Raw genomic sequence first — 24,989 nt, forward strand, 5'->3', positions numbered from 1 at the left:
CAGCTTCCTTCCAGGTCCCCATCCCCCTGCGCTGGAAAACGGGGATGGGAAGCAGAATGCAGCCGCCACGGTCCAGGAGGAATCAGCCAGCAACCTGCTGCAGCACCAAGACACATGGAGCGGTGTCTGGGGCCAGGGGACCCAGCCCAGGGTACCGTCCCGGGGTACCGCGGGAGCTGGCGGAGCAGCTCGCCGAGCCGCTCTCCATCACTGATGAGCGTCTGGGCTGACCGGGGGGCTCCCAGCAGGCTGGGGCTGAGCCAGTGTGACACCCACCTGCGCAAGGGCTGGGAGGAGGGTCCGGGGAATGGCAGGCTGTCAGCCTGCCCTGGGTGCTGGGGAAGCTCGTGGAGCAGAAGGTCCCGAGTGCCTTCATGCGGCACGTGCAGGACGGCCGGGGCGTCAGCCCTGCCAGCGCGGGTTTGTGAAAGGCAGGTCCTGCCTGAGGAACCCGATCTCCTGCTGCAGCCCGGTGACCCACTTAGGGCTGAGGGACAGGCGGTGGGTGTTTGCCTGGGCCGTGGCGAGGCCCTTGCACCATCTCCCGCAGCGTTCTGGGGGGGCTGGCTGGCGGCCGCTGAACACGAGCCAGCAGGGTGCCCAGGGAGGCCGGCAGCATCGCGGCTTGTGTCCGCTTCAGCAGGGTGCCCAGGTGCCCAGGGAGGCCGGCAGCATCCCGGCTTGTGTCCGGAAGAGCCGGACCAGGGCAGCGTCCGTCCCCCCGTGCTCGGCGCTGCGGGGCTGCCCCGCGCCCCTGGGCTCAGCGTTGGGCCCCTCACGGGCAGAGGGACGCAGAGGGGCTGGAGCGTGTCCAGAGCCGGGCAGGGGGCTGGGGTGGCTGGGGGGGGTCGGCCTGGAGAGGAGGGGGCTCGGGGGGCCTGATCGCTCCCTACAGCTCCCGGACAGGAGGGTGTAGGCAGGGGGGGTCGGTCTCCTCCCAGCCGACAAGTGACAGGACAAGGGGAAACGGGCTCAGGCTGCGCCGGGGGGGTCAGATCGGGTGTTGGGAAACATTTCTTCACCGAGGGGGCGGCCAGGCACTGGCACAGGCTGCCCAGGGAGCTGAGGGGGGGGGGGGTGTCACCATCCCCGGGGGTGCTGAAAAGCCACGTAGATGCGGTGCTTGGGGACATGGGTCAGTGGTGGGCTCGGCGGTGCTGGGGCAACGGCTGGACTTGATCTCAAAGGCCTTTTCCAACCTAAAGGGTTCTGTGACTTGAGCACCTGTTAGGAGTTAACTCCTCAGAACGAGGTTCTCAGCTGTTTGAAGGTGTTCAGAGAATACTACAGATTCACATTTTCCTGGCAGACTCCTCTGGAGCCCTTTCTGCAGACTCTTCCAGTCTGCCCTGATGGCCATCCCCGTACTTGGGTTCTGTGGGTAGCTGCCTCCATGCTGTTGCTGCTTTTCTTCTCGTTGCCGTTAGCCAGCTCCTTTCACTTGGACTTGCTGTCTAATGTGCCCTCCCCTTCAAATGAGCGCCGTCCTTCGTACTGCTCGTTGTGTCTCAGGCGTTGGTGAGGTCTCTCTTCAGAAAAGTTGGTTGTGCTGTCCCTGAAGAGGTCCTCCATCTTCTCGTGTCTCAACTCGAAGTTTTGATTAATTGCCTTCTATTTCTGCCTGCTAGGGAGGAAGCGACGTGATAGCGTTGTTGTGTTACTGAATAGATTTGTGCAGGAAAAGCAGCTCCCAGGGAGGGTAAGTGCTTCCTGACAGCGCCCAGGGCTTAGATGGATCTGCTGAAATGTGGCTGGTGCTCTCCACTTGCCTTCATTTCTACTGTTCCTCTCATGCGCTGGTCTCTGTAACCAGATGTAAAGTGAAACATCCTTCCCTATTAAAACAAAGATATTTTGGTGGTTTATATATTAACTGGCTCTTAGAACAGTAGAATACAGTTCCTATGTTCTGTGTGAACACAGGAATACAGTTTCCTTACCGTTTTTGTCCTGCTAGGTAGTTAGCTTGAGCTGAAACTGAAGGGGCAAAACATAGCTTAAAAAATAACACATCAGCGATGCCTGGGTGGCACACAAAAGCCAAACATTAACTAGAAGCAGACCAAGGTGGGCTGACAGGCCTGGGAGACACTGAACTGCATAGCACTGCTCTGTTCAGGCGCTGAAATTCCTTTCTGTTGGCAGAGCCTGATCCTCCTTTAACTGGGAACGTGTTGTTAGGACACAAATTCCTTGCCAAGGCAACAATTAGCCACATTTGTTCTGGGGAAGATGTCAGTTAACTTTTGTGGTGCTGTCTGGGATGCAATCTCCTCTGCTTCCTGGCTGTAAGACATCAGCAGTGCTGGGCAGTAGCTCGGGTGAATCTCCATGTGTCAGGGAGAGCTCATGTAGGGTTGATCCTACCGGGGGCTCCGTACGTGCGCCTGCGCATTTTGGGAGCCTTGTTGACCTGGATGTGCACAATGACTGGAGTATTTCTAAGTGCAGCCTTGCCCAGAGGACGTGCTGTCCCTCTGACTCGCCTGCCTCTTGTTCCCCTGTCACAGTATTTCTAGCTGAGAGATCTGTCCCAGTCACCCTAGTGCCAAAGTCTTTCCTTTTGTTCAGATGGTGTAATGGCTTTGCTGACCAATGGTACTGACCTTTGAGATCTTTACATTCTTTCCAGGTAGCTCAGGATGAGTCCTATGAGAACTTGAAATGTTTGTAAGAGTAATGCTTCTGTTTCTGCTTCTCAGAGATGTGCGGTTTTAGGAGAACTTGACCGGTGGAGTTGCTTACCACTGGCTTTCGCGGAGTGCAGCCTATGAGCAAAGCGAACAAAGTCCTGCTCCTATGGGCTTCTGCAGTCAGAGTTGTTTTTTTCCACAACTTGGTTGGGGCAGCAAAATGTGTAGCTTATAACAATGCTGTTTCATTCTCAATGTAGCTGTTCCTGTTTCCTTTTCTTCCTGTCCTGCCTATGATACGCTTCTGTGTCTGCATATGCAGTATTTCTCCTGTCTTATCTACTCAGCCAAGTCCTCTGAAGCTTCCCATCTGCCCGACAGGCTGTAGCAGCGTGAAGTACCTGGCCCTTTACTAGATACTTCTTGGCTCCACGGGAGGGAACCTGGGAGGTTAATTTTGATTCTTGTATTCAGGCTTTGTAAAAGCAAACTGCTCTGAATCGCCTGGATGGAAATAAGTGAACGCACAGCTTGGCCCCCACAGACACAGGCTGGGCTGTTTCCTGGCCTCTGCGAGGCATGCCAGGGTGGTGGGATGGGTTGAATGAAACGTTGTTTAATTTCAAGAGATGGAGATGTTGTAGAGATTGAGATCTCTAGGCCTCCTTCATTTTTGGAGCTTTTTTGGGTCAGTGGTCTTCGTAGACTCCAATACCTGTCCTCAATATGCAGGACAAGAAAATACATCAGTGGGAATAAAGAGTAATCTTTTTTCTTGTGGAAGGAGGAAAGGTACCAGATGGCTACAGTAGGATCTTAGCTTTGGTTTTCTTGTCCTCTTGTCCAGTTCCCATGGAATCTACATGGGAGACTACCAGAGCCCGGCTCCTTGCTGCTTTCTGGGAGTCCAGGGATCGCTCCTGCAGCTCTTGGCTCCGTTCTGGCAGCGAGGTTGCCTTCCCCTTCACATGCAATTGCAAGGGCGTACCCTGTGTTCAGCACCAGTGCGGTGGGGCAGGAAGGGACCTTTGCAAGTTACTTGGTTTCATGTGTCTGAAGATTTAAAAAAAGGGGAAACTGCAGCAGAACCCTACTCACTTGTGGATTAAGGGGGACAGGGTGCAGGACCTTCCTGTCTGGTGCCGCTGTGTGGTCCAGGGATGAGAACAGAGGGTCCCCTGAGCATGTAGACAAGCCTAGGTCTGTATTTCACCAGATATTCACCCAATTAGCTAGATTTCACGGGTAGAAAAACCATTCAGTAAAGGCTAGACCAAGTTACGGCAGCTGTAGAAAGCCTGGGAGATCAGCCAGAGATAAAGTCTGTTCTTGATAAGACATAAACCAGTGTGTTACTTAACATTTATCTCAGTTTGGCAAACAGAGTGATGTGCTTTAAATTAGCTGTCCACCCCGTCTCCTGGGTGGTAACAACCCTTTTTCTCTATGTGATTTGTATTTCAGAACCATAACTAGTTCTGGGGGATTAACTACAGCCAGTGTAGCACTGTTTAGAGGGACCCAGGTGGGGGAGACCAAGGGCTTGTGCTCTCGTCTTCTTCCAGATGAGTTTCTTTTGCTGGTCTTTCTCTGCCCTCTTAAAACAACTGAAACAGGAGAGACGCTCCGAGAGGTTGGCCTTACTGTAGGGAGTTTCCCTCAGGAAGAGCTGGGCGGCTGCAGGGTGTTATCCGGGGCGAAGGGGCTGTCTTGGCTTCCTTGGCCTCGTGCAAGCCGCAGTGTGAGCAAGCCCTCGCCTGCCTGGGCAGCGGAGCTCTACAGCTCACCAGCAGAAATGGGCATCAGTCCTTGTGTTGTGCGCCAGCACAGCACGCCTGGGCCTGGCCGCATGCGGGGCTGCACCGCTGCCTTTGGAACCCTCTTGCTTTTGCCTTTCCCAGCCGCTGCTGCTGCTGCTGCTGGGGCTCCCCTGCCTTCAGCCCCAGGGGCAAACTCCTTTTGCTTCTTGGAAGCTGAAGCTCCCACAGCCCTGGCTTCATGTTGTGCACAAAATGGGCAGATGGTTTGGGAGTGCTGCTCCTCTAGGCTGGGGTCCCGTCTCTCCCACTCTGATCTCAGCGCCGCAGTGAGCACCGTGCGCGCTTTAGGTAGATGTAGGATGTAGCTGAGCTGCCTGATGCTATGGAGGCTTGGCAGCTTTCCCACTGGGAAGCCTCCCTGTCACACCAGCCAGAGGACTTGGGGCTCCCAGGGCAAGAACGGACACATGCTTCAGGGCAATGAGGTCTTCCCTTTGTAGCAGGAGGTCTGTGCCTCAGCCTGTGCAGTGCCACTGAAATGGACTCGCCTCCGTTACTGTCCTCCTGGCCACTTGCTTCATTCGTGTTCCCTTTCTGGGGTATTCAGTTGTCCTGCAGCACCAGGGAAGTCCAGACACAGCATTAAAATTAACATGAAGTTGCAAAGTCCCCTGCGTCACAGCTACTACCGGATTCACACTGAAGCAAACACGATGTAGCCTGAAAAATAATCGATAGGATTCATGTGGCACCCATCTTCTCGCGTCTGGTCAAATCGCTTCCTTTTCAAATGCTGTCGGGCCTGGCCTGGGCACTTTTGTAACAGTTTTACCAAGTGGAACAGGGTTTGAAGGAGCGCGTTTTGATGTCGTGGAGAGCACCTGTAAAGGCAAATGACACCGGCACATAGGCCAATGCAATTGTTGCGGTTCAAATGGCAGAGCTGATCTCTGCTGGTCTTTATTTCGGCCTTGTGTGGGAAGTGGGGCTGTCACTGGCGCTAGGTGAGGTCAGCTATGGCTGCATCTACCCAAATGGTGAGGATGAGACCCCTGGCCTCTGCGGCTGCACAGCCCTTCTAGTGAAAATATTTCACCAGTGTCCATCCTGACTGTCCTGCACCCCAGTTTGTGCCTGTTGCCCGTTGCCACACCATTTGCCACTACTGAGAAGAGTTTGCTTCCGTCTCCTTCGCAGCCGCCCTTCCAACAGCGGCAGGTAGGGATCAGACACCACTCGCCTCCGGGCTCTCCCGGCTCAGCTCCCTCTGTCAGACGTGCCCCAGGGCTCAGGCTTGGTGGCAGCTCTCTGCCAGTGCCGCTCCAGTTCTCCACGTCCCTTTTGAGTTGCACGTGCTGTTCCAGGAGCAGCATCACCAGTACCAAGCAGAGGGCTATTAACTGACCTCATTCTGCTGGCCATGCTCCTCCTAGCATAGCGAACTCCCCTGATTCACGAGAGCATGCTGGCAACCTTCTCTGTTGAGAAAGGCTGTGGTTAAACTGGTGCAGCTTTGCTGTTTGGTTGGGAAACCAGGGTGTTTGCTGCAGCTCTGCATGCTGCAGTGCGTGTCTGGCAGGCTTAGATGGGAACTATGGGACGTGCAAATAGCCAGAGCCTTCCGATAGCAGTGCGGGCTGCGCGCCTGCTCCAGTGGGCTTCCAATGCATGTCGACGAGTTGTGATTGCCTGGTCCTTCAGGGCTGGCTCAGAAACCTCACACCTCCATCCTTGTAGAAACCAGTGCCGGTTCTTAACAACAAAGAAAACCCAACATTTCCTGGTTAAACAGCCAACAGTGAATAACGGGAGCAGACAGAAACACATGTGATTTCTTGTTATAACACAAGTGACTCAGACGGATGTTATTCCCGTGACTTAAGTGATGCCAGTGCCACCATCCCATGTGAAACCTGAGCAGAGCAATGTCAGAGCTGCTGCCCTGGGACTTCGGCGGCAAGAGGTGGTGGGTCCCCCATGTGTCTGTCTCCCCTTTCTTCTCAGGCTGAAGGAGCACAAGAGCTGAGGGAGGTTTATAATGCTGCAGAGGTGGCAGGGGGTAGTTCTCTGGCTGATGTTTCCCCATGTGGGGATTCAAGCAGCGAAGTGGTCTCATCCTGACGCTTTGCTCAGCTGCAGCCAGTCTCCACCTCCAGTGGAAGCATTTGAAGAGCTCTCACCACTGTGCTGGCTCCCAGTCCCATCATCTGGAAGGAAAGAGGCCCAGAGGACGCATCTGCTGAGGGTGCTGGGCCCCCTGGCCAAGCCCGGGCCACCTCTGCGACCCTGGTGCAGCTGAGAGCACCCCTGCCCTGGAGCTGCTGCGGGGCAGGGCCACCCCGCTCAGGCCTGGGTGGCTCCGGGTGACACAGGAGTGTGACAAGCCCTTGGCCAGGACAGAGCCTCTGCTGCTGTTTCCCTGCCGCCGCCTGCTTGCGGAAGGGCCGCAGGAGCTGGTGTCAGGCTCCAGGGCGCAGCCAGGGCATGTCTGAGCCGTGTTGCAAGTGCCAAGAGGGAAGTGAGTCACTCACCTGCGAGGAGCGCAGCACCCTCACCCTCCGTCCGTCCTGTCCTTCCGTCCCTGCCTCTTCCCGAGCAGGAGCGCCCGTGGCTCACCCTGCTCACGGCCGGGACCTGCCGGGCTGGCGTCTGCTGGGCCAGGTGCTCTGTGGCCCTCAGGTAAGAGGCTCTTTCCCTTCTGCGCGCTCCCCCAGGGTGCTGGCCTCCCTCCCCCAGCTCCACAGGCTTTTCTTGCGTCTGGGTGTCTTGGGACACGGGCTGGCTGTGTGTCCGCCCCGGATCTCTGAGCTGTGACATCTCAGACAGCTCCAGGGACTTTGGAGCCGTCCTTGCCCTCCCGTCCAGGTGAGCCGGGCAGACGCGTCCTTGCTCCCTGTGCCCAGCGAGCAGGGATGAGGTGCATCATGATGGCATGAGTCAGGCTAGCGCTGCCATCGCCCTTGGGGCTGTGGCAATAGGGACTGCCCTCACCTGGGTCCTGTCCCAGCTCTGGGTGGCAAGAACAACCCCAGCTTTGCTTGGATGCTGCGAAGCGAGGTGAGGAGCCCTGCCACTGGAGTGAGGAAGAGGAGGCAATGCCTGGAGCCTCTCAAGGAGCCCAGGTCCCTCATCCCACTCCTGTGTGGCCCCTGCTCCTCCCCGGCTGGGGCAGGGGGACGGGGCAGAGGGCAGGCAGCCGCTGTTGGGAGGTGACGTGCTGCAGCCTGGAGCAGCGCAAGCAGAGTGACCTGGCCCCGGGCAGCTCGGTGGGAGCACGGCTTTCCCCTCCAGCAGAGCTACGGCAGCCTGGGGCTGCAGCCTGCAAACCCGACGCGGTGGCCCACAGATCCCACCGCTGTGCCCACTGCGGCAGGGCTGGGCTCGGGCCCCACCTGCCCAAAGCTGCCCCCCTCCTGCTGCCCCCATTGCCCCCGCAGCTCCCGGCCGTGACCTTCCCTGCCAGGCCGGGGGTCCCGGCAGCACCGCCAGCTGCAGAAGCTCTGCCCTGCCTTTGCAATGGCTACCAGGAAGCGTTTCTGCTCGCTGCCCCAGGAGGGGCTCTCGGCCGCTGCGGTGGATGTATTTCTCCACGGAGCAACCCAAGCGCTGGGTCGCATTCCTGCATTGTTGGTAATGAGGTGGGGACTTGTTGTGCTGGGCTCTGAAACGCTCGCCGGGGAAAGCTACGGGGTTTGTTTAGTATTTCTTTCCTGCAACAAGCAAAAGGAAATTGTGTACAGGGTGTGACATGAGTAGTGGAAACTTGCAGACAGTAATGCCTAGCGTCAGATCATCAGCTGCTCTGGCTCAAAAGGAACTTCATGTCCTTTCACAGACCTGTCCTGGCACTTCAAAACGCATCCTGGTGACCAGGACTGGCAGGGATCCTGCTCAGCCGTGTGCTGCTCCTGCGCGCTGCATGCACCACACAACTTTTAGCCTGGTGGCGATGGCTGGTGCTTTCGCAAGATCCATGTTGGTATTTCATCTTGTCCTTGTTCACAGCTTGCCACTGCACAGGGCAGTCGACAGTGCCCATGGAGTCTGTTAGCTAAAGTGCCGTTCCTCTGCACTCCTCGGAGAGCTCTTCTCCACTAATACGGTATGGGTTTGCTCTTGGGAAGACCCCTCTGAATATTTCCTTATAATACTACATTTTTGAAACCCAGAGTGTTTCTGGTACCTGCAAATTTATATGTGGCCATCAAAAGTGCGTATGTTGCTAACGGGCTCCATCTCAAAAGGAAATGCCCCCAAGGAAACATGCCAGAGGCAGGCAGTGCATAAGAGGCAGTGTGCCTCTCTCACGGTGGTGTGCGCTTGCCATGAGGGTGCTGATGTGGTGCCAGAACCAAGGGAAGCAGCCCGCTGCCACAGCCGGCGTGCATGAATTCATCCCCGGAAAACATCATTTGGAAGAGCTGCTCCAGGATCCAGCGTCCTGGTACAACAGCCTGAAGTACCGTTAGTGCTACTTAAAAGCATCGTATGGGAATCAGTTATAGTAAAAGAAGCTTATTTATTTTTTTTATTAGATTGCAAGTTTGCTTGATGAAAGTAAAAGCATATTCAAAATTGCTTTTTTTTTAACTTTGCCTTGCATGGCATTTAGTGGTTGTCAGACCTTGTGTGCATCCCCCAGACTGGAAGAAAGGTAAATATCACTCAGAACGGGGCAGTCAGAACCTGCTAGGACCACTTAACAAGCAAGGCCACTGCAAACAAAATGCATCTTAATACTGGACTTAAAGTTACGCGCTTGGAAACAGGCAGCAGTCCCAGGAGCAGGGGAGCAGAGTCCCCAGGCTGGAAGGGATGCGAGAGGGAGAAGTGCTGGTGGTGGGCACTGTGGGGGGCGTTAAGGGAACCTGTCAGTGCAGAATGGACACAATGCAGTTCGGGAGGTTGGGAGGGGGCTGTTCTCACCCTTTCTCTATTGCCTTGGTACTGGGAGCACTGAGTCTGCGTCCCCTTCTACTTTTCATGCGTTAAACGCGACAGCTGAAAATGGAGATGGTGAGGAAGGGAACTCCCCAGATAATTAAGAGGTGGACAAGTGCAAGCCCGGCAAGAGGCCCAGCTACGTGACCGAGCGGTTGTTCTGGGCATTTCTGTGAACCTCAGTAGCTTAAGGCCTAAGCTGAGCATTTGAGGCAAAGCTGAAAATGGTGTGGCACAGGGAACGCAGCCCTCAGCTGCCCACGGTGGCTCTCCCAAGGTGTGACACCACGCCGTGGGGGTCTCTGCTGCTCCTCACAGCACAGAGGTGGCCAGGGCCTGCCACGGGCTGCTTGCCACGGGCAGCATTTCATGAGGAGAGCCAGGAGAGCCAGCCTTCCCAGGGAGCACCAATGTGGACCGGCCTCTTCTGCTCCCCCTGGGCCCGTGTTGCTCCCCAGCAACCTTGTTGCAGGCTCAGGCACCGCTGCGTGCTGGTGACGGACTTTGTGGCTCCGTCCCTATGTGTTTCACACTGACCCAGGCACCAGACTCGGTGTTTCAGTTCCTGCAGGTGTCTGCAGGTGTGAGGTTTGTGCAGGACATGGTGCAGATGCTCCAAGCTCACATGTGCGCTGTGTGCAGGTGTAAGAGCAGTGTCTGCATGAAGGGCAGGTTAACCATCAGCATGGGAGCTACAGCTTGGGATTTATAGCTTAGCTGGGACTGTGTGTGCAGCTTTGCTTGTCACCGGTGTCTCCCTGGGCACCCCCGCAATTTGCATCACTGTGATGAGTGGTCTTCAGGATGCCACCAATAATGGCAGTCATCATGTGAAGGCAGATGGGCCAGGTGAAGACCTGCCATGCTGTGGTGTCTCAGTGTCCACTGAAGGTCCCCAAGACAAAAGGAGACGTGGGATGGCTGGATTCCTGGGTCTGTTTAGCCCCGACCTGAGTGTGAAGAAGACTGCTAGGGAATGAGTCTGTCCGTGGGATATATGAGTTTCCTACCACTTCCCTTCCTCAAAGTTTTTAAGTGAAAGCTCTTCTGGCTCCTGCCATTCATCTGTTTGGAAGAGGGATGCTCAAATGCTGTCTAACCATGGACACGGGGTGGGTTCCTATTCTGCCTTTACAGGAAAATCCCAACTTTGCCCTCTTTCAGGATCATCAGGAGCAGAGATACTTTGAGGAAACAGCTTAAAGGACTTTCCAGATCTTCACTGTGGTTAATTGCCTTTCCTCTACAGCTTATTTTATTTCTCATTTCCTTTGAGCTGATGTCACACGTTTCCTCTTCTCTAGTGACTCTGCAGTCATGCTGCAACTGTTCCCATTCTGGTGTCCTGTTCTTGAGAGCCGCCTGTGTGGAGACCTTTCCGCTCCAGGTCCGAGAAAATAACACCTGGAAGAAGACTGAGCATCCTCATTAGAACACCCACCACTGCTCTACTGAAGCTGAAGATGGACATACTGTGCTGAATCCTTTTGATGGTGGTAAGCAGAAAATACGCTTTATTACTGCTAGTCCTCTTGGAATATACTCTTGCTGATGGCATAGCTTGTGCTAACGTGGTCTGTGCACCTTGCTGCCATGAGCCAGTGGATCCTTATGGGAAGAGCATGGCCCATGGGAAGGAGTGTGGATTGGGAACAGAGTCCGCAGTTGCCCCGGCCATGCTCTGCTGCACAGCCGGTTACTTCCATCTCTAGTTCTGCATCCAATGGAGTTGATGACTTAAAGCACTTGGGGTTGTTGGCTGGTGTACTATGCACAAGGAGCGGCTGGGGTTAGAGTTGCCAGGGGGTTTGGTAAAGCAATGCAGCCTGCTGCAGCGGGGAGCAGGACCCACACCCACCCGCCCACACCCCGACCACCATGCCAGCTCTCCCTTCTGCTGGCACGGAGAGTATTTACATGTTTTATACAAAGGGGAGCCACTTCAACAGGAGAGGCTGCGTGAGATCCCCCGTATGGTGCTCCGGAGTCTAGGGCTTAGGACATCTCACAAGTACACGGGAGATGTGAGCTTGAGTTCCTCCGGCTGAAGAAGGAAGTGGGTGTTGGGTAAAGTTAGTGGGGAATGGTGCCATGCTGTCTTCTAGCTGTAATTTGTAGAATATCTGGCTTGACAAGCGAGAAGGGAAAAGCAACTCTCCTGTGATTCCCTGAAGGACCCTGGCATTGGCACTGCACAGCCTGCTGAGGCAAAGATAGGTGAGCTCTGCCAAGTGCTGCTGGGGTCAGGAGATGGCACTGCCATCTCCCACAGCCCACCACTGCCAGAGATTTCCCGTGGACTTAGAGCACATCCTTGCATTCATCCCTCCAGATCACACCGCCAGCCCCTTAGCTCAAACCCGTCTCCTATGCAAGGGTTTGCAGCGGAGGGAGATCTGCAAGTTGGCTCTTCCTTCCACCCAACTGGTAGATATGGCAGCTGATGGGCAGGCCTGAAGATCCCACCAGTAAAGTTCACCAGAGCTCCTGGGCAGTTTGGTGGCTGCCATGCCCACGTACAGCACCAGAAATGGAGAGGTGGATAGACAGTGCCCTGCAGCACACTCTAAAGGGACTTTGTGAATAACAGTTGTGCCTATGTGTTGGCTGTGGGTGCTTCTCTCCTCCTCGTGAATTCTGCTAGAGGGATGCATCTCCTTCCTCCCCGTCCCCAACTCTTGGTATATTCAAGTCTGGTGCTACAGCGATAGAGCAGTTTTCATTGCAAAGATTCTAGCCACAAGCACCAAAACCATTTGCTGAAGTTGGCAGATAGCCAGAACACTGGGGGTTTATGATGCAGATTTGAAAAAAAATTAAGTTCTCAAATGATCTTAGGTAATTAGGACTTTTTTTCCCCTCATATTCTAACATCAGAATAGTACATCAAATACAGAGCTCCCCACTAGTTTCTCTTGCCCCTGCACAGCCTCACCCCTTTACCCCTTTCCTGAGTGTCTGCATCTGCTAGGTGCCCTCCCAAGTTGAGCGATGCAAACCCTTCTAACTGGTGTATGTCTGTCCTTACCAGAGATGGTCCCTCAGCAGGTGGGGGAGCTGGGCTTAGACACGGACCTTTATTTAAGGCCACGTTGTCACAATTACCACTTTCGATACCTAGATGAGGGTGTGTAAACAGATCCATGAGATGACCAGTACGACTTGCCTGGGGTCCTGCATGGATCACAGGTAGAACAGGGATCAGAACGTGGTGTCCTGCCTGCTCTGGGACCTCTCCACAGGGCAGCAGGGAGTGACACGTAACTCCTCAGGGATGTGCCAGACCTCTGTGGACGGAGCCCAGGGTGCCATAACCCAGAGCATCCTCGCCTCCTGGCTGCCACCAGCTGAACCCTTTAGAGATTGGTGGGTTCTCAGCAGGGTGACAGACCTCAAAGTGAAAGAGGACAGGTACAAGTGTCACCTGGCCAACTGCTACTACTGCCACTCTACTTGTTAATTCACATGGAACACAGCTGAAAAAGATTGAGTTTAAAGACACCTAAACCCCAGTGCTGGCCAGCACGCAGCAGCCTGTGAAGATCCAAGGACAAGGTTTGGCCATCTGTAGTTGTGATGTCCTATGGGAACCTGTGAGGGGTAAGGAGGAACAAGCTCAGGAAGATGGCTATTGCCTTCCTCTCCTGGCAGCTGGAAAGAAGTGCCAAGGGGTTTCAGGGTTTTCTGAAGAAAGGGAGAGCTTTTCTGTGTTAGAGCCGACTTCCCCATTTGCAGAGGAAAACTGCAGATGTGCAAATGCATAAATGAGGAACCAACAGCACATGGGCACAAAGAGACACTCAACCCAGAGCGGGTGAGATGTGGGTTCATGCTACTAGCACGCTGCTGGGGAAGATCCAGAAAGTGTCAAGACAGGAGGGTGCCTTCTCAGGAGGCAGCAAGTCTTTTTGGGAAAATGCTTCGGGGCTGGCAGAGCTGAGGCAAGCACGAGCACCCGGCATTCCCACCGTAACTTGCACAAGAAGTTTGGGCTTCGTGACTGGTGGTACAGCTCACTCACTCTCCAGGAAAACCACCATGTTCTGCAAATTAGGTTAAAACCCCAGCAAGTTTACCATCAGCGAGCGACCTAGTGTCCTTGCCGGTGGCTCTCAGGCTGCTTTACCTGCATTACAGTCAGTTATCTGCCCAGGGGGAAGGAAGAAGGAGACAAAAACGAGCAGCTATGCGAGATTGTGCCGTGGAGAGGGGAGTGCCTGCCCAGCGCCAGACGGGGAGCTGGTTCCGGAGTCAAGAACAGGGGTGCACGTCCTCGGGATGGTAAAAGCATGCAAGCGGTTAGACCCAGTCCATGTAAATCTGAGACAAGAACATGTACGGTATTGGTGATACGGGAATTTTATATGTCCAAACTGTAGGCAAGATATGAAGAAATACTAACTGAGGCAGGGACTGGTAATATTACAAATCCAAAAGCATCTCTCTAGGGACAGTGTGTGCCAGCAGCCTCTCCAGCGCCACAGGGAAGCACAGAACTGCTGCTGACACTGGCTTTGATGCAGAAAGGGGGGGCGGGCGGGAGGCGCGGGGCAGGGGGGAAGCCAGATGGGTTTGATGACAACTTGAATTCAAATTGATGACGTGATAGACAACAGCCAAGATTTTAAGAGAGAGAAGCTGTAGTTAAAATCAGCAGTGTACCACAAAACCTCACCCTTTAGGATTAGTGACTCACCTTTTACATCATTCACTGAGGAAAAAAATTGAGAGGTCAGGTGGCCTGTGAAGCGAGTGTGAGATCCTACGGTGCCTGCAACCAAAACCAAATACAATCCTCACAAGTGTAAGCAGGAAAATGTCAGAAAACAACAAGTAGAGGGCAACTCTGGAAATGGCATTAGTGTGACCAGATATTTTTACTAGATATTTTTTCACTTCTGGAATTTCTAGGTTAAAATAAATTTAGGCATATTAGAAAGCATGAGGAACCACAGCAGTGGCGGGCTGGAAACCTGTTTGCTTATAGTAAAGGATTAAAAATCTTGAGATGGAGCAGAGTAGCAGATTATTTTATTTAAGAACCCTCATGCAGAAAAATCTTTTGAGATTAGAGATTAGTGAGAGATCTGCATGGCAGCAAACAATGCTTGATGAAGACAAAAGTGCCAGTACGGCATGGAAATGGGATCAAAGAGAGGACCAAGGGGACAGGGCAGGTGTCTGTACCTTGAGCCAAGGCACAGAGCAGAACTCCTGTGGTCACAGACAGCTGAAGATGAGAGGTGGATTTGGGCTTAGCAATGGCAGCATGCCAATCAGCTCGTTTTATGCTTTATATTTTTAGGTGAAAAGAAAAGCTGCAGCTGGAAATTCTCCTTCAGATGTGCCCACTCAGCACCACAATGTCTGGAAAGGGTAAAGGTGGTGCTGAAGGCAGTGCTGATTCCTACATTTCATGCCACATAGACTCTGAATTTCGCTACAACCTCTTCACTGTTTTCTACAGCATCATTTTCATTCTGGGCTTTGTTGCCAACTGCTATGTGCTCTGGATTTTCAGCCGTATTTACCCCACCAAGAAACTCAATGAAATCAAGATATTCATGGTGAACCTGACAGTGGCTGACCTGCTCTTCTTGGTTACGATGCCAATGTGGATTGTTTACTATCACCACCACGGAGACTGGATCATGCCTGAATTCCTCTGTAATGTGGCTGGCTGTTTATTTTTTGTTAACACCTACTCTTCTGTTGCCTTTCTGATGGTCATCACATATAACCGTTACCAAGCTGTGACTAATCCCATCAAAGCTGCTCAGTTTACCACCCAGAGAAGGGGTATCTACTTGTCAGCGGCTATATGGATCATAATAGTGGGCAGCTCTTTGTATTACCTTTTTGACAACAATACTAATCAGGAGGAGATGGACTCAAAGAATTTCACGCGGTGCTTTGAGCACTACAGCTCTTCTGGCAGTGTTTCAGCTGTTCTCGCCATTCATGTCATCATCTGTATCCTCTTCTATATCATTTTCCTTTTCATACTAGGCTGGAACATCATCATCATCAGGACTCTGTTCTCCAAATCAATGCAGCCACGGAAGAGTGCTCATGTCAAGCAAAGAGCGCTCTGGATGGTTTGCACAGTGCTGGCTGTGTTCGTCATAAGCTTTGTCCCTCATCACATAGTGCACCTGCCCTGGACCTTAACTGTGCTGGAGCAGTGGAAGAAGGAAGACTGTCAGCTGCGCCAACAACTCAATGATGCTCACCAGGTGACTCTGTGCCTTTTGAGCACCAACTGCATGTTGGACCCTATCATCTACTGCTTCCTCACCAAGAAATTCCAGAAGCATCTTTCAGAAAACCTGAAGAGCATGAAAGGGAGTCGCAAATGCTCCAAGCAAACCACAGACACAGTGATTGAGGGCACCATCCACCGAGAAGACTCCATCAGGATCTAGTTCAGCCTTGTTCTGATTGTAGACTGAGATGCATCTTAGTCACTCATCTTTCAGGAGGAGGCACTGAGGGGCAAAACAGAGGACCAGGATATTACACTTCCTTTTTCCCATCAGGCAGAAGAATGGATGCTCATTTCTTCTACCACATGCAACTAGCAGAACTGAAACCTGTAGTAAGCTAGCAGAAAAGTGCCTTCTCTCTGGGCTGATGTTCTCATGCACACTGAGAACAGCTCAGATGACTGCTTTTACGTAAAAGAAATGTGTCATTGAGTCTCTGCAGTGAGCAGCTGGAAGCTAAGTGCACTCAAATTTTCCATTGTGTCAGCCCAGATAGCGCCGTCCTTGGTCTTTTGCCTGCCCAGCTCCCATGAAGAATCCAAGGTCAGACCTGTAAGAGACTTCAGAAAGACCTGGGAGAACAGACTGGGCTGCTAGTATCATCAAGTGACTTTTTAAGGCAGCTTGCACAGTTCTTTGAAGACAGTCTGAGCTGAAGAAGCTTGAGTGGCTAGAAGGGGTGTAGTCCAAGGAGTTCCTCAAATGCCATCAAAAAAGAGATCTGCACCTCTGACCCCTTCTTACCTATGTGCGTCATCTGCGGGGTCCGTACTTGACAGGCGTCTGGGAGTAGCTATTACAAACGTTTGCCTTTGCTCCCAGCTCTTGCATCAGGCGAGCAGTAGGCAAGAAAAGGAAGAGGTGGCAGTGGCTCAGCCCCCATATGTCCAAGGTATGTCCAAGGGGCACTACTGTCTGCCCTGGCTTCTTGTACGACAGCGCGACTGGCAGAGCAGTGGCCTCTTGCACTCGGTTTAGTAATTTTTGGCTGACTGCATGCACCTGTGGGAATCCAATCTCACTTTGGAGGCTCCTGATAACAGAAGATTACTGTCAGCATGGGCATTATGATAAGAAGAAAAAAAGCTTAAAATGCTTTGGTATCTTCTTTTCTTATTTATTTAAATTAGAGCTGTAGAAAGCAACTGTATGTTATTCCTTCCCCCAGCATTTCTATTTCTGCTATGAAGAAATGAAGCTGCCTCGTTCTTGATAGCCTCCCACAAGTGAAGTATTAGGGCAGGTCATGGCCACTTTCTGAGTAAATCAGCGCTGCACAGTGATCCAGGGCCTTTGACAGACAGGTAATTCATGCGCTCCAAGGGGCTGGGGACTCCTCACTCAGGGCTGGCTGCAGTCAGCTGGGGCCCAGGGCAAAGTAGTTTTCCAGGGGTGGGTGCCAAGTTCTGTTACCAATCATGAGACCCTTGAGGTTCCTCTTCTGACCCAAGTTGCTCAATCCAGCATAGGAAACTGGGCAGGGCAGGGAACTCACTTGTTTTCACAACAGTTTTTGGTTCCCTAAACTACATAGGGGAGCCTGGTTGATGACAAGAAAAGCATATCTGACCTGTGACACTGATTATTCATATGCAAGCACAGCAGCTTTCCTACACCCACCAGAGAATGTGAAAGATGGGCTCAAGTCTTTCCAAAGACAGGATCAACATTTGTGTTAGACTTTGCCTGTATTTGGTGGAGAAACATGTTCTTCAGATTTATCTCCTGAAGATCCTCAGGCAGCGTTTATGCTTACTGGTGCAAATAAGTACAAGAACCAAGTCATTTCTGTTTCTAATGCCACCTGCCAGCACCAGCCCTGCACTCTGGGCCCTGTGCCAGGCAGAGGAAAGAATCTGATTACAGCATGAATTCATTTCCCTTCTGGTCCTGGACTCTGCTCCGGTTATGACCACCCAGAAGGCACACCTGCTGGCACCTCTTAGCAGAGAGAGAATTCCTCAGCCATGTTCAAAGCTTTGCCCTGAATCTGCAGCGATCTGAACCACAGCACAGAGCAAGGGGGGCAACTTCTGTAATTTAAAAGCCTAAATCCCACTTGCTGGAGGAACCTGCCTCTGTATTTCTGCCTTCCCCAGGTGGCGTGTTCTGGCTGAGGCGCGCTCGCAGCTGGCAGATGGGGTGCAGCTTACCTTTTTCCCCTTGCCACCTGATGCGAATGGAGCTCTCCTGCTTCACAACCCCAAAGCACTAAACAGATGGAGTCTGGCAATTCTTAGAGGAAATGGAAACAGATTTTAGCTGGAAATCACAAAAACACGTGGTCTTCTATTGATTCCAGGAAAGCTTGCAACAGAGTTTACAGTTCAGGCTACTTACTGTGGCTAAGTAACATGCTTTACTCCACAGAAAACAGCTGTAAGGCTGGTGTGGGCTCAGAGAACAATTGCAAACTTGCATCTAAGGAAAAGGGTAAGTGGAGAAAAAGCGCCGAGGGCATTTCAGGAGGCTATGTTGTGGTAACGGAAGTCAGTAACAACGCCTTTCTAAAAAAACAGTCTGAGCTTCTACTTATGTTCTAGAAATTACTTTATTGGTTTTATGCAATGTTGTGTTAGTCTGCTTTACTTTGCAATAAAATGGATCCACAAAAGTTCTTTTAAATAAGTGTGTTCCCTGAGTGTTTTGCCCTTTAACTTCTTCCACTTTCTCATCCTTCTGTATTTACACCGGAGGGAAAAGCCCCAGCACCCGCTGACACAGCTTCAGTTTGGTGTTTTTTTAGAACCACTACGTGAACTCGCGGGAGAGGTGACATTAAAGACTCAGCAAGTTCTGACCTGCTACAAGGGAAGGGGAAAGGGGTTCATTTCAGAGAGAGCAACTTCTGAAAGCCTGCGCGAGCGCCCCAAAGCCCCAGGAGGCCGCCCCCGAGCCCGCCGGCCCGCGCCCACGGGCCGCTCCCCGCAGGCAGCCGGGCCCGGCGCTGGAGCCCCCGCCCGCTCCCCGCAGCTTGTCCCCAGCGCCCGGTTAGCGCCGCAACGCCCCGACGCAGGGGCTGGCGGCCGCTCGCAGCCCAGACAGGGCGGCTGCAGCCCCCCACCCCCGGCTCCGGCGCGGCTCGGCCCGGCCCTCCACCCGCCGCCACCATCCCGGCCCGGGCCTCGGGCGGTTGCGTCACTTCCGTCGCCGAGCGCGCGGCTTCCGGACGGCTGCGGCGGGCGGGGGCGAGGAGGCGCGGGGCCGCCGCTGCCATGTCCGCTGCGGGACGTGCTCGCGGGCCCGGCGCCGGAGCCGCCTTTCGGTAAGAGCCCGCCGCGGGGGAGGGGGGAACCGACAGGCGCCGCGCGTGGCCTCTCCCGGCCCGGCCGCGCTGCCGCCCGCGGAGCCCCCGGCGCCGCTCCCAGCCCGCCGCCCGCGGGGGCGCGTGTCTGACGGCGCGTGCCGGCCCCCGCCCGCGCGCAGCCCCTCGGCGCCGCGGCCCGGTGCTGGGGGGGGGAGGGGGCGGCGCCGCTCCGGTCCCCGGGGCCTTGCAGCCCGGTGGCGCCGGGGGACCGCCGGAGGGGGCAGGCCGGCGCCGCCCAGCGCGGGTGCGGGGACAGAACCCTCGGCGGGGCCCGCGGCAGGCGGGCGGCCTCGGGGCAGCCCCGCTCGGGCCGTGCCGCTCCGCAGGAGGCGGCTACCGGGGCCGCGCCGCTCCCCGCGGGCCGGGTCCGGCCCTTGCTGGAGCCTGCGCGGACGAGCCCGGGAGGCTGGGCCGGGGCCGGCTGGGCTCGGCGGGCGGCGTTGGATCCGCAGCCGCTCGGCTGGACGCGCCCGGCGCTGGGAACGCCGCGCCGAGCTGCCGCGGCCGTGCGGAGCTCGCTGAGGCGCGGCGTGCCGGACCGGTTCGGTGCCGGCGTTTTCGGCTAAATCGTTTCCAGCCTGAAGCTGGCCCGCGATGCAGCATAGCTGTAGTATCACGGAGAAAAGCCTTGGTGGGCTTTGCTTTTGGTATGGAGCTGGCTTTCCTGTTTCTGTGATGCCCTTAATCTGTACTGCAACAGCTTCCAACTGGCAATTAAAAGTCAACCATAATGATTAAGATGATTGTCATTATCTGCCCCTGTTGTTTGCTTTCCTTCAGTTTTGTCGTTGTGGGTCATCTTAAATTCGTGATACTGAACTCGATAGGTTTTGTTGAGATTCGTGGCAATTCACGTGCCTCAAGGCACTGCTTTCACAATAAGCCACTGTGAAAAACTTGGGAGGATCGTGGCCTCCTCGGCCTGCAGAGCTGCTGGCCTGGCCGGCTCTACCTGCCGTGGCCTGGGGTTTTCCTTTTGCCTCGTGGTGCGATACTTCTTCCTTACGCAGTTCTGCAGTCCGATTTTTGTCGTGCAAACGGGTGATCTGCAGGTACGTCCTCACTGCTCCACAGCTGAGGTTAAGGCCGCAGGGTTTATAAGCCATTAGTTACTGCGACGTCTTTCCGCAGCTTTCAGCTCTTCCATGCAACCTCAGCAGCAGCTGCGGCACCTCGGTAACTGTTGTTGGGTCAGGTGACAGATTTGTTTGAAAAACTGTCACTTGCTCATCACAGCTGTAATCAATAGCTGTAATAATTGCCGAGTAATCGGTGACTTCAGGTTTTATAGCTTCTCAGAACCTTGCCTGGTAAATACTCTTTTTTTATATGTTTTTATCAACATATAAATACATTGAATGAGTTTTGAATCGAACAGGTCAGAGTACAGTTTACTTAAATGGGTTTCCATGTTTTGTATTAATGCGTTGGAGTACGTCTACAGCAGATTTAATATACGATTTCCTAACTTTTGTGTACCAATGGGTAGTTATGTATGAGTAAACATAAAACTGGATAAAATATACTGAATATTTTAATTGAATGTAAAGCCTGCACGTACTGTGTTCCCGTGTGCAAGTCATGTTGCTCGTAAAGATTCAAGGCTTAAAGCAGATATATCATTGTGGGCATGAGTAACTCAGTGCCTGTATTCTTAGTTATCAGAAGTAGGATTATTATTTTTTTTTCCTGCCTTGCAACTGTGTGTTCTTTTTTTTTTCCTGAAAAATGGGTGTTTGTTAAAACTTACACTGGGTCTGCTAAACCCTGTGATCAAAATAGGAGCTGTCAGGATGAAGATGTACAGGAAGCTTTTGAGGCCTTAACTGGAATCACGTCAGGATTTAACGACTAGTATTTTACGTATGATCTCATGCCAGTTAGTGTCTACAGACAGCATCGTCTCTTGCAGCAGCTCCTGGGTGTGTTTGTCACCTAAACCATGACCAGTGGCACAAACTGGTTAGTTGTAAGTTGAGGAAGGTCTTTTTCAGCTTTTTCTTGCTTTATCTTATCCTTAATTTATTCTCTTTCTTTCATCCTAATTTGTCTGGAAGATTTTCCTTTAACTGGTTAAAGGGCAGCAAAACAAGCATCTCTTCTCTCTGGTGGCCCCTCTCTAGCAGGGATTCAAGGATAGTCCATGTGGGCACTGTGACTGGAGGCACTCCAGTACCTGAGGGAGTAACTTCAGATCCTTTCTTCCTTCTTGCAGCTGTCTCCAGAGCTTCAGTGAAGGTGGTGCTGCAATGGTTCAGATCTCCTCCTAATGCGCTACCCAAACCTGATGTTTAGGAGAGTGCTGTGGGCAGAAGACACAGCATGTTGTAGCAGGCTCTTCAGTGTATGGTGTCATTTTGATCCACGATACGCCAGTCACTGCTGCCTTGTCTTTTCTAGGTTGTCACCGATCAGTTCTGTAACTGGCCAATATAATTAGAAAAGAAGCTTTGTATTTAGAAAAATAATTTAGTATTGTGATGAAGCTGGGAACATTTTCCATCTCTTAAATAAACTTCTGGGGTTAAAGGTATGGCTAGTCTAATTTCAGAGGTGATTGACCACTTCTTCAGTTCTGCAGAAGGTGGGTCTCCTGGTTTGGGAAGATCTACAGAGCTGTTCTCACATCCCAGGAGCTGCTTTCTGAGTCCTGAAATTTGCATTGTTTGTGTTTGAATACTGACAGCGCTGTTTCTCTGAGAGTCACCAACTGGAACATAACATAAAGTGGTAGCTTTAAACCTTGGGTGATAGTTCATATTTCTGTAAATATTGCATTATCATGGAATTCCATTTTGAAGATTTTATAGATCAGTCTCATACTGATGTCTTTTCTGTGGCCATTTTTTTGCCCTGTTCTCTTTTAGAGAGCTTAAGAAATTATTCCTTAAATAGGATTGATTTAAGATGATAAAGATAGAAAAATTGCATATTTACGACCAGGATCATTTGAAAAAGTAGGTGATAAATTATTATTCAGAGCAGAAAATAAAGTAGCAGTTGTTTTCAAACCTATATGGAAGTATTCTGAAGTAGGTTCCATCACTGGTTTCCTATCAAAATATCGCCAGGCTGCTTTTTTTTGGTAAAGACATAGTTGTTCTCACATACCAATTGGGGAAAATATTGTCACAGAAAACAACCCCGTTGGTTCAAGGCTTTGAAGTTTAATGTAGAAGTCTGATCCCATTTGTAGTACACCTGATGTTTTGTTCAGTACCTTTATAATAGCTCTTGAAATTTCAGAGGCCATTGGCTTTGTTATTCTGTGTGCTTAAAATCCCTGTTTCCTGTCCATCCAGAACTTTTGGTATAGGAAGGGGAGCTGGCCTTTCTAGGAGATAAAGGGACTCAAAGATACAGGGTCTCCTTTTTTTTTTTTTATTTTGTTAGCTTGTTTGGCATTCTGGAGAACTGTAAAGACACATGAGGTTTAATTTTTCTTCTACTGTGTAATACTTTTTTTTTAATCCAGTAGTTAGCTCTCATGCTAAGCCTGCTTCTACATTTACCTTTCTGGGTATAAGGATGAATTAATTCTTCTGGCTTAAAGAAAAAGAAATTAGAAAATACTCACCCTTGCCTGACCTGGAGAAAGCAAAAAAAACACCATGAGTCAATCATGCCACTGCTTTCAGCATTTTAAAATAAGATAGCAAAAGTAGATTGACAGTTCTGTGAATTATTAATCTGTATAGTAGCTTTCCAGGACCCAAAGAATGTAACTTTGTGCTGAAGCACCGGGTTGTTGAGTAAGGTTCTCAGATCTCTGAATGACGTGACCTTTTTTGTGGATGCTGTTACAAAAAACATATATAATTGATCTTTACTGAAAGTCTTGGATCTTGCTAGCTACTACCAGAACCCAGTGTCTGTCATGCAGCGTCTTTTTCCAGTGAGGGAAGTAAAAAGTGGACTAGAGCATCTGTCAGAAATTCTCTTGAATTAGCTGGAATAGGCCTAAGTGAAAGATGACAGCCCTTTGGAGAATTTCTTGATGTTGACAGATTTTGGAGCTAAAAGGCAGCAGAAAATATGGTGGACTGCTCTTTCTCAAAGGTTACCTGTTACTTATGGTAAGCAAGAAGATACTAATTCCTTGGGCTCTCGTTTAGCCTGAAGGCGTCAGCCATCCTGCTGGTTCTGCCAAAACTTCCGTCATGTTAGTGGCTTGCCCAGGGTCCCTGGCTTCCCTGGGGATGGGCACATGGTCACAGGTGACAGAGCTACCAAGGCTCCAGGAGCGGCAAAGATTGAGTTGTGCCTGTGTTCCTTGCCTGTCTCAGTTGTTAAATAAAACTGATTGTATCTTAACGGAGTGTAGAGTTAAACAGCCTTTGATTCCAGCTGCAGTCGTTTGCATAACGTGAGTCACTTTGCAACTGGAGTCAGCTAAAACAAGAATGCACGGTATTATCACGTGCCACAACTCAACTAATGACAAATATCGTAGTACAACAGTGACCTAGTCATTCATCTGTCCACGTTAATTTTGCATTCTAGATTTTCTGCATTCATCAGAAACTTCACAACACATGTCACTGTTTTTGCTAGGATTTGTTTGTTGTCTGATTAGGAATTAATTGTCAGTGACAAGGTCTGAAGAAAATGTATTTCTAGCAATGCAGATATCTTCCTGATCTTGTTTGTTTTGTCCTGGAAACAAGCAACAACTTGCATATAGTTGCATATTGTATAGAGGACCTGGTTTACATGATGCCTGAAGCAATGCAATTCATTCTTCGGTTTGGTTTTGTTTAAGTATTGACCAGAGAAGAGCAGACACATGTAGCAGAAATGTGCAGACAGAAAGGTTTGAGTCTCTTTTTGTGACCACAGTTGTGTAAACCCTTTGTCTGTATCTTTAGCATGTGTGTTGTCTTACTCCTTCAGGGCCTTCACATGATTTTTCTGTGTATGTAGTGAAAGCTGAATGTGCATTTGGTGAGCCTGTGGTGTTGCTGCTTGTGAATGAACCCAGAGGCTCGCTAATTGCGATAGTGAGTAGTAATCCACGTTGAATTACTGAATGCACTGCTTTTCTGCGTTTAGAAGGAGACTTGGAAGAATGCAGGGAGCAAAAGCTATCTTTTTCTATAGTAAAGAAAAAGTTTCAAGTAGCACAGGTCCGAAGACTGAAAGCTTGTGTCACCACAATTTTGTTGTCTACAAGTATTTTTTTTTTTTTTCCTGGAAAAGAGAGTTGTTGGTTGGAATTGGAATGAGTCATTGTTTTTAGAAGTTAATATATTTGACTGCTCTTGAACTGGAAGTATTTTCGATGGGCTAAATACAAAAAGTTATGTAATGACTAGGCTGCCTGTTAGATAATTCACATAAATAATAGTGTGAGAGAAAAAAGGAAATGGGAATAGATAGAAGGACAACAGGGAAGAGAAAGGAAATATGAATTATTTTTTTTTACTGTGAAAGTCTTGTTCTGGCTGCAGTATCTTTTGAGGATTATGTAGAAACTTTGTACTATTTTTGTGCATTTGAATGTAGCTTTTTTTACTGATTGACCTAGTCTGGAGCACAGGTAAGCTAGAAGCACTCACAATAACATAACAGCCCCTTCTCTTTCATAAACAGTAAGTCACGAGATAGAATCAGCTCAGAGACTCTTGGGTTGCATGTGATTTGGTCACTGGTACTGGTAGCACATGTTAGTTACGATTCATACTAAAGAGAACCTGAACAAACGTGAAAGAAAAAGGGAACAGGGAGAAATGGGACCTTTAGAGTAGATTTGGAAAAAAAGTCATCAGATATTTCTTTGCCAAAATTGTACCCAGCAGAGGAGATGATGCTTTGAGATGTTAATTCTTATTTGAAACTTGAACTACCTGGCAAGAGCAGAGAGGGAAAAGGGTTTCACCAGTGAGCTGTAGCAAGAAGCAGCAAATCTTTTACCACCAAAGTCTTCATTTGTTTGATACCTGTTGATAGTACTGTAATGCCAATTTTAAGTTTCGGGGCTGTTGAGTTCCAAATGGAATGTGCTTGTGGTTTGGGTGATTTGTGACACAATAGCATTAACTAGTTGTTATCACTGTAATCATATCAGTTATTTTAAGTGTGA

General features: G+C 51.1%; 2 protein-coding genes across 6 annotated transcripts in view; both read left to right on the forward strand.

Annotated features, from left to right (window-relative positions):
- The first annotated feature begins 6,936 nt into the window (after nt 1-6,936).
- PTAFR (platelet activating factor receptor) lies at nt 6,937-18,228 on the forward strand. Its single transcript, XM_056330123.1, has 3 exons — nt 6,937-7,072; nt 10,639-10,830; nt 14,640-18,228. Exon 3 carries the CDS (start codon nt 14,677-14,679, stop codon nt 15,757-15,759), a length of 1,083 nt encoding a protein of 360 aa, XP_056186098.1. The 5' UTR covers nt 6,937-7,072; nt 10,639-10,830; nt 14,640-14,676; the 3' UTR covers nt 15,760-18,228.
- A 526-nt stretch (nt 18,229-18,754) lies between these two features.
- Nucleotides 18,755-24,989, forward strand: part of EYA3 (EYA transcriptional coactivator and phosphatase 3) — a 59,245-nt gene continuing 53,010 nt past the window's right edge. For all 5 annotated transcript variants that reach the window (XM_056330109.1, XM_056330111.1, XM_056330114.1 and 2 more), the window contains exon 1: nt 18,755-18,865. The gene's annotated coding sequence lies outside the window, so the exon portion shown is untranslated. The remainder of the gene's footprint in view (nt 18,866-24,989) is intronic.

This window comes from Falco biarmicus, chromosome 3 (genome assembly GCF_023638135.1).
Source record: "Falco biarmicus isolate bFalBia1 chromosome 3, bFalBia1.pri, whole genome shotgun sequence".
In the NCBI taxonomy this organism is placed as follows: Eukaryota; Metazoa; Chordata; class Aves; order Falconiformes; family Falconidae; genus Falco; species Falco biarmicus.

Coding starts and splice junctions, on each gene's coding strand:
- PTAFR (XM_056330123.1), top strand. CDS start 14,677: ATGTGCCCACTCAGCACCACAATGTCTGGAAAGGGTAAAGGTGGTGCT.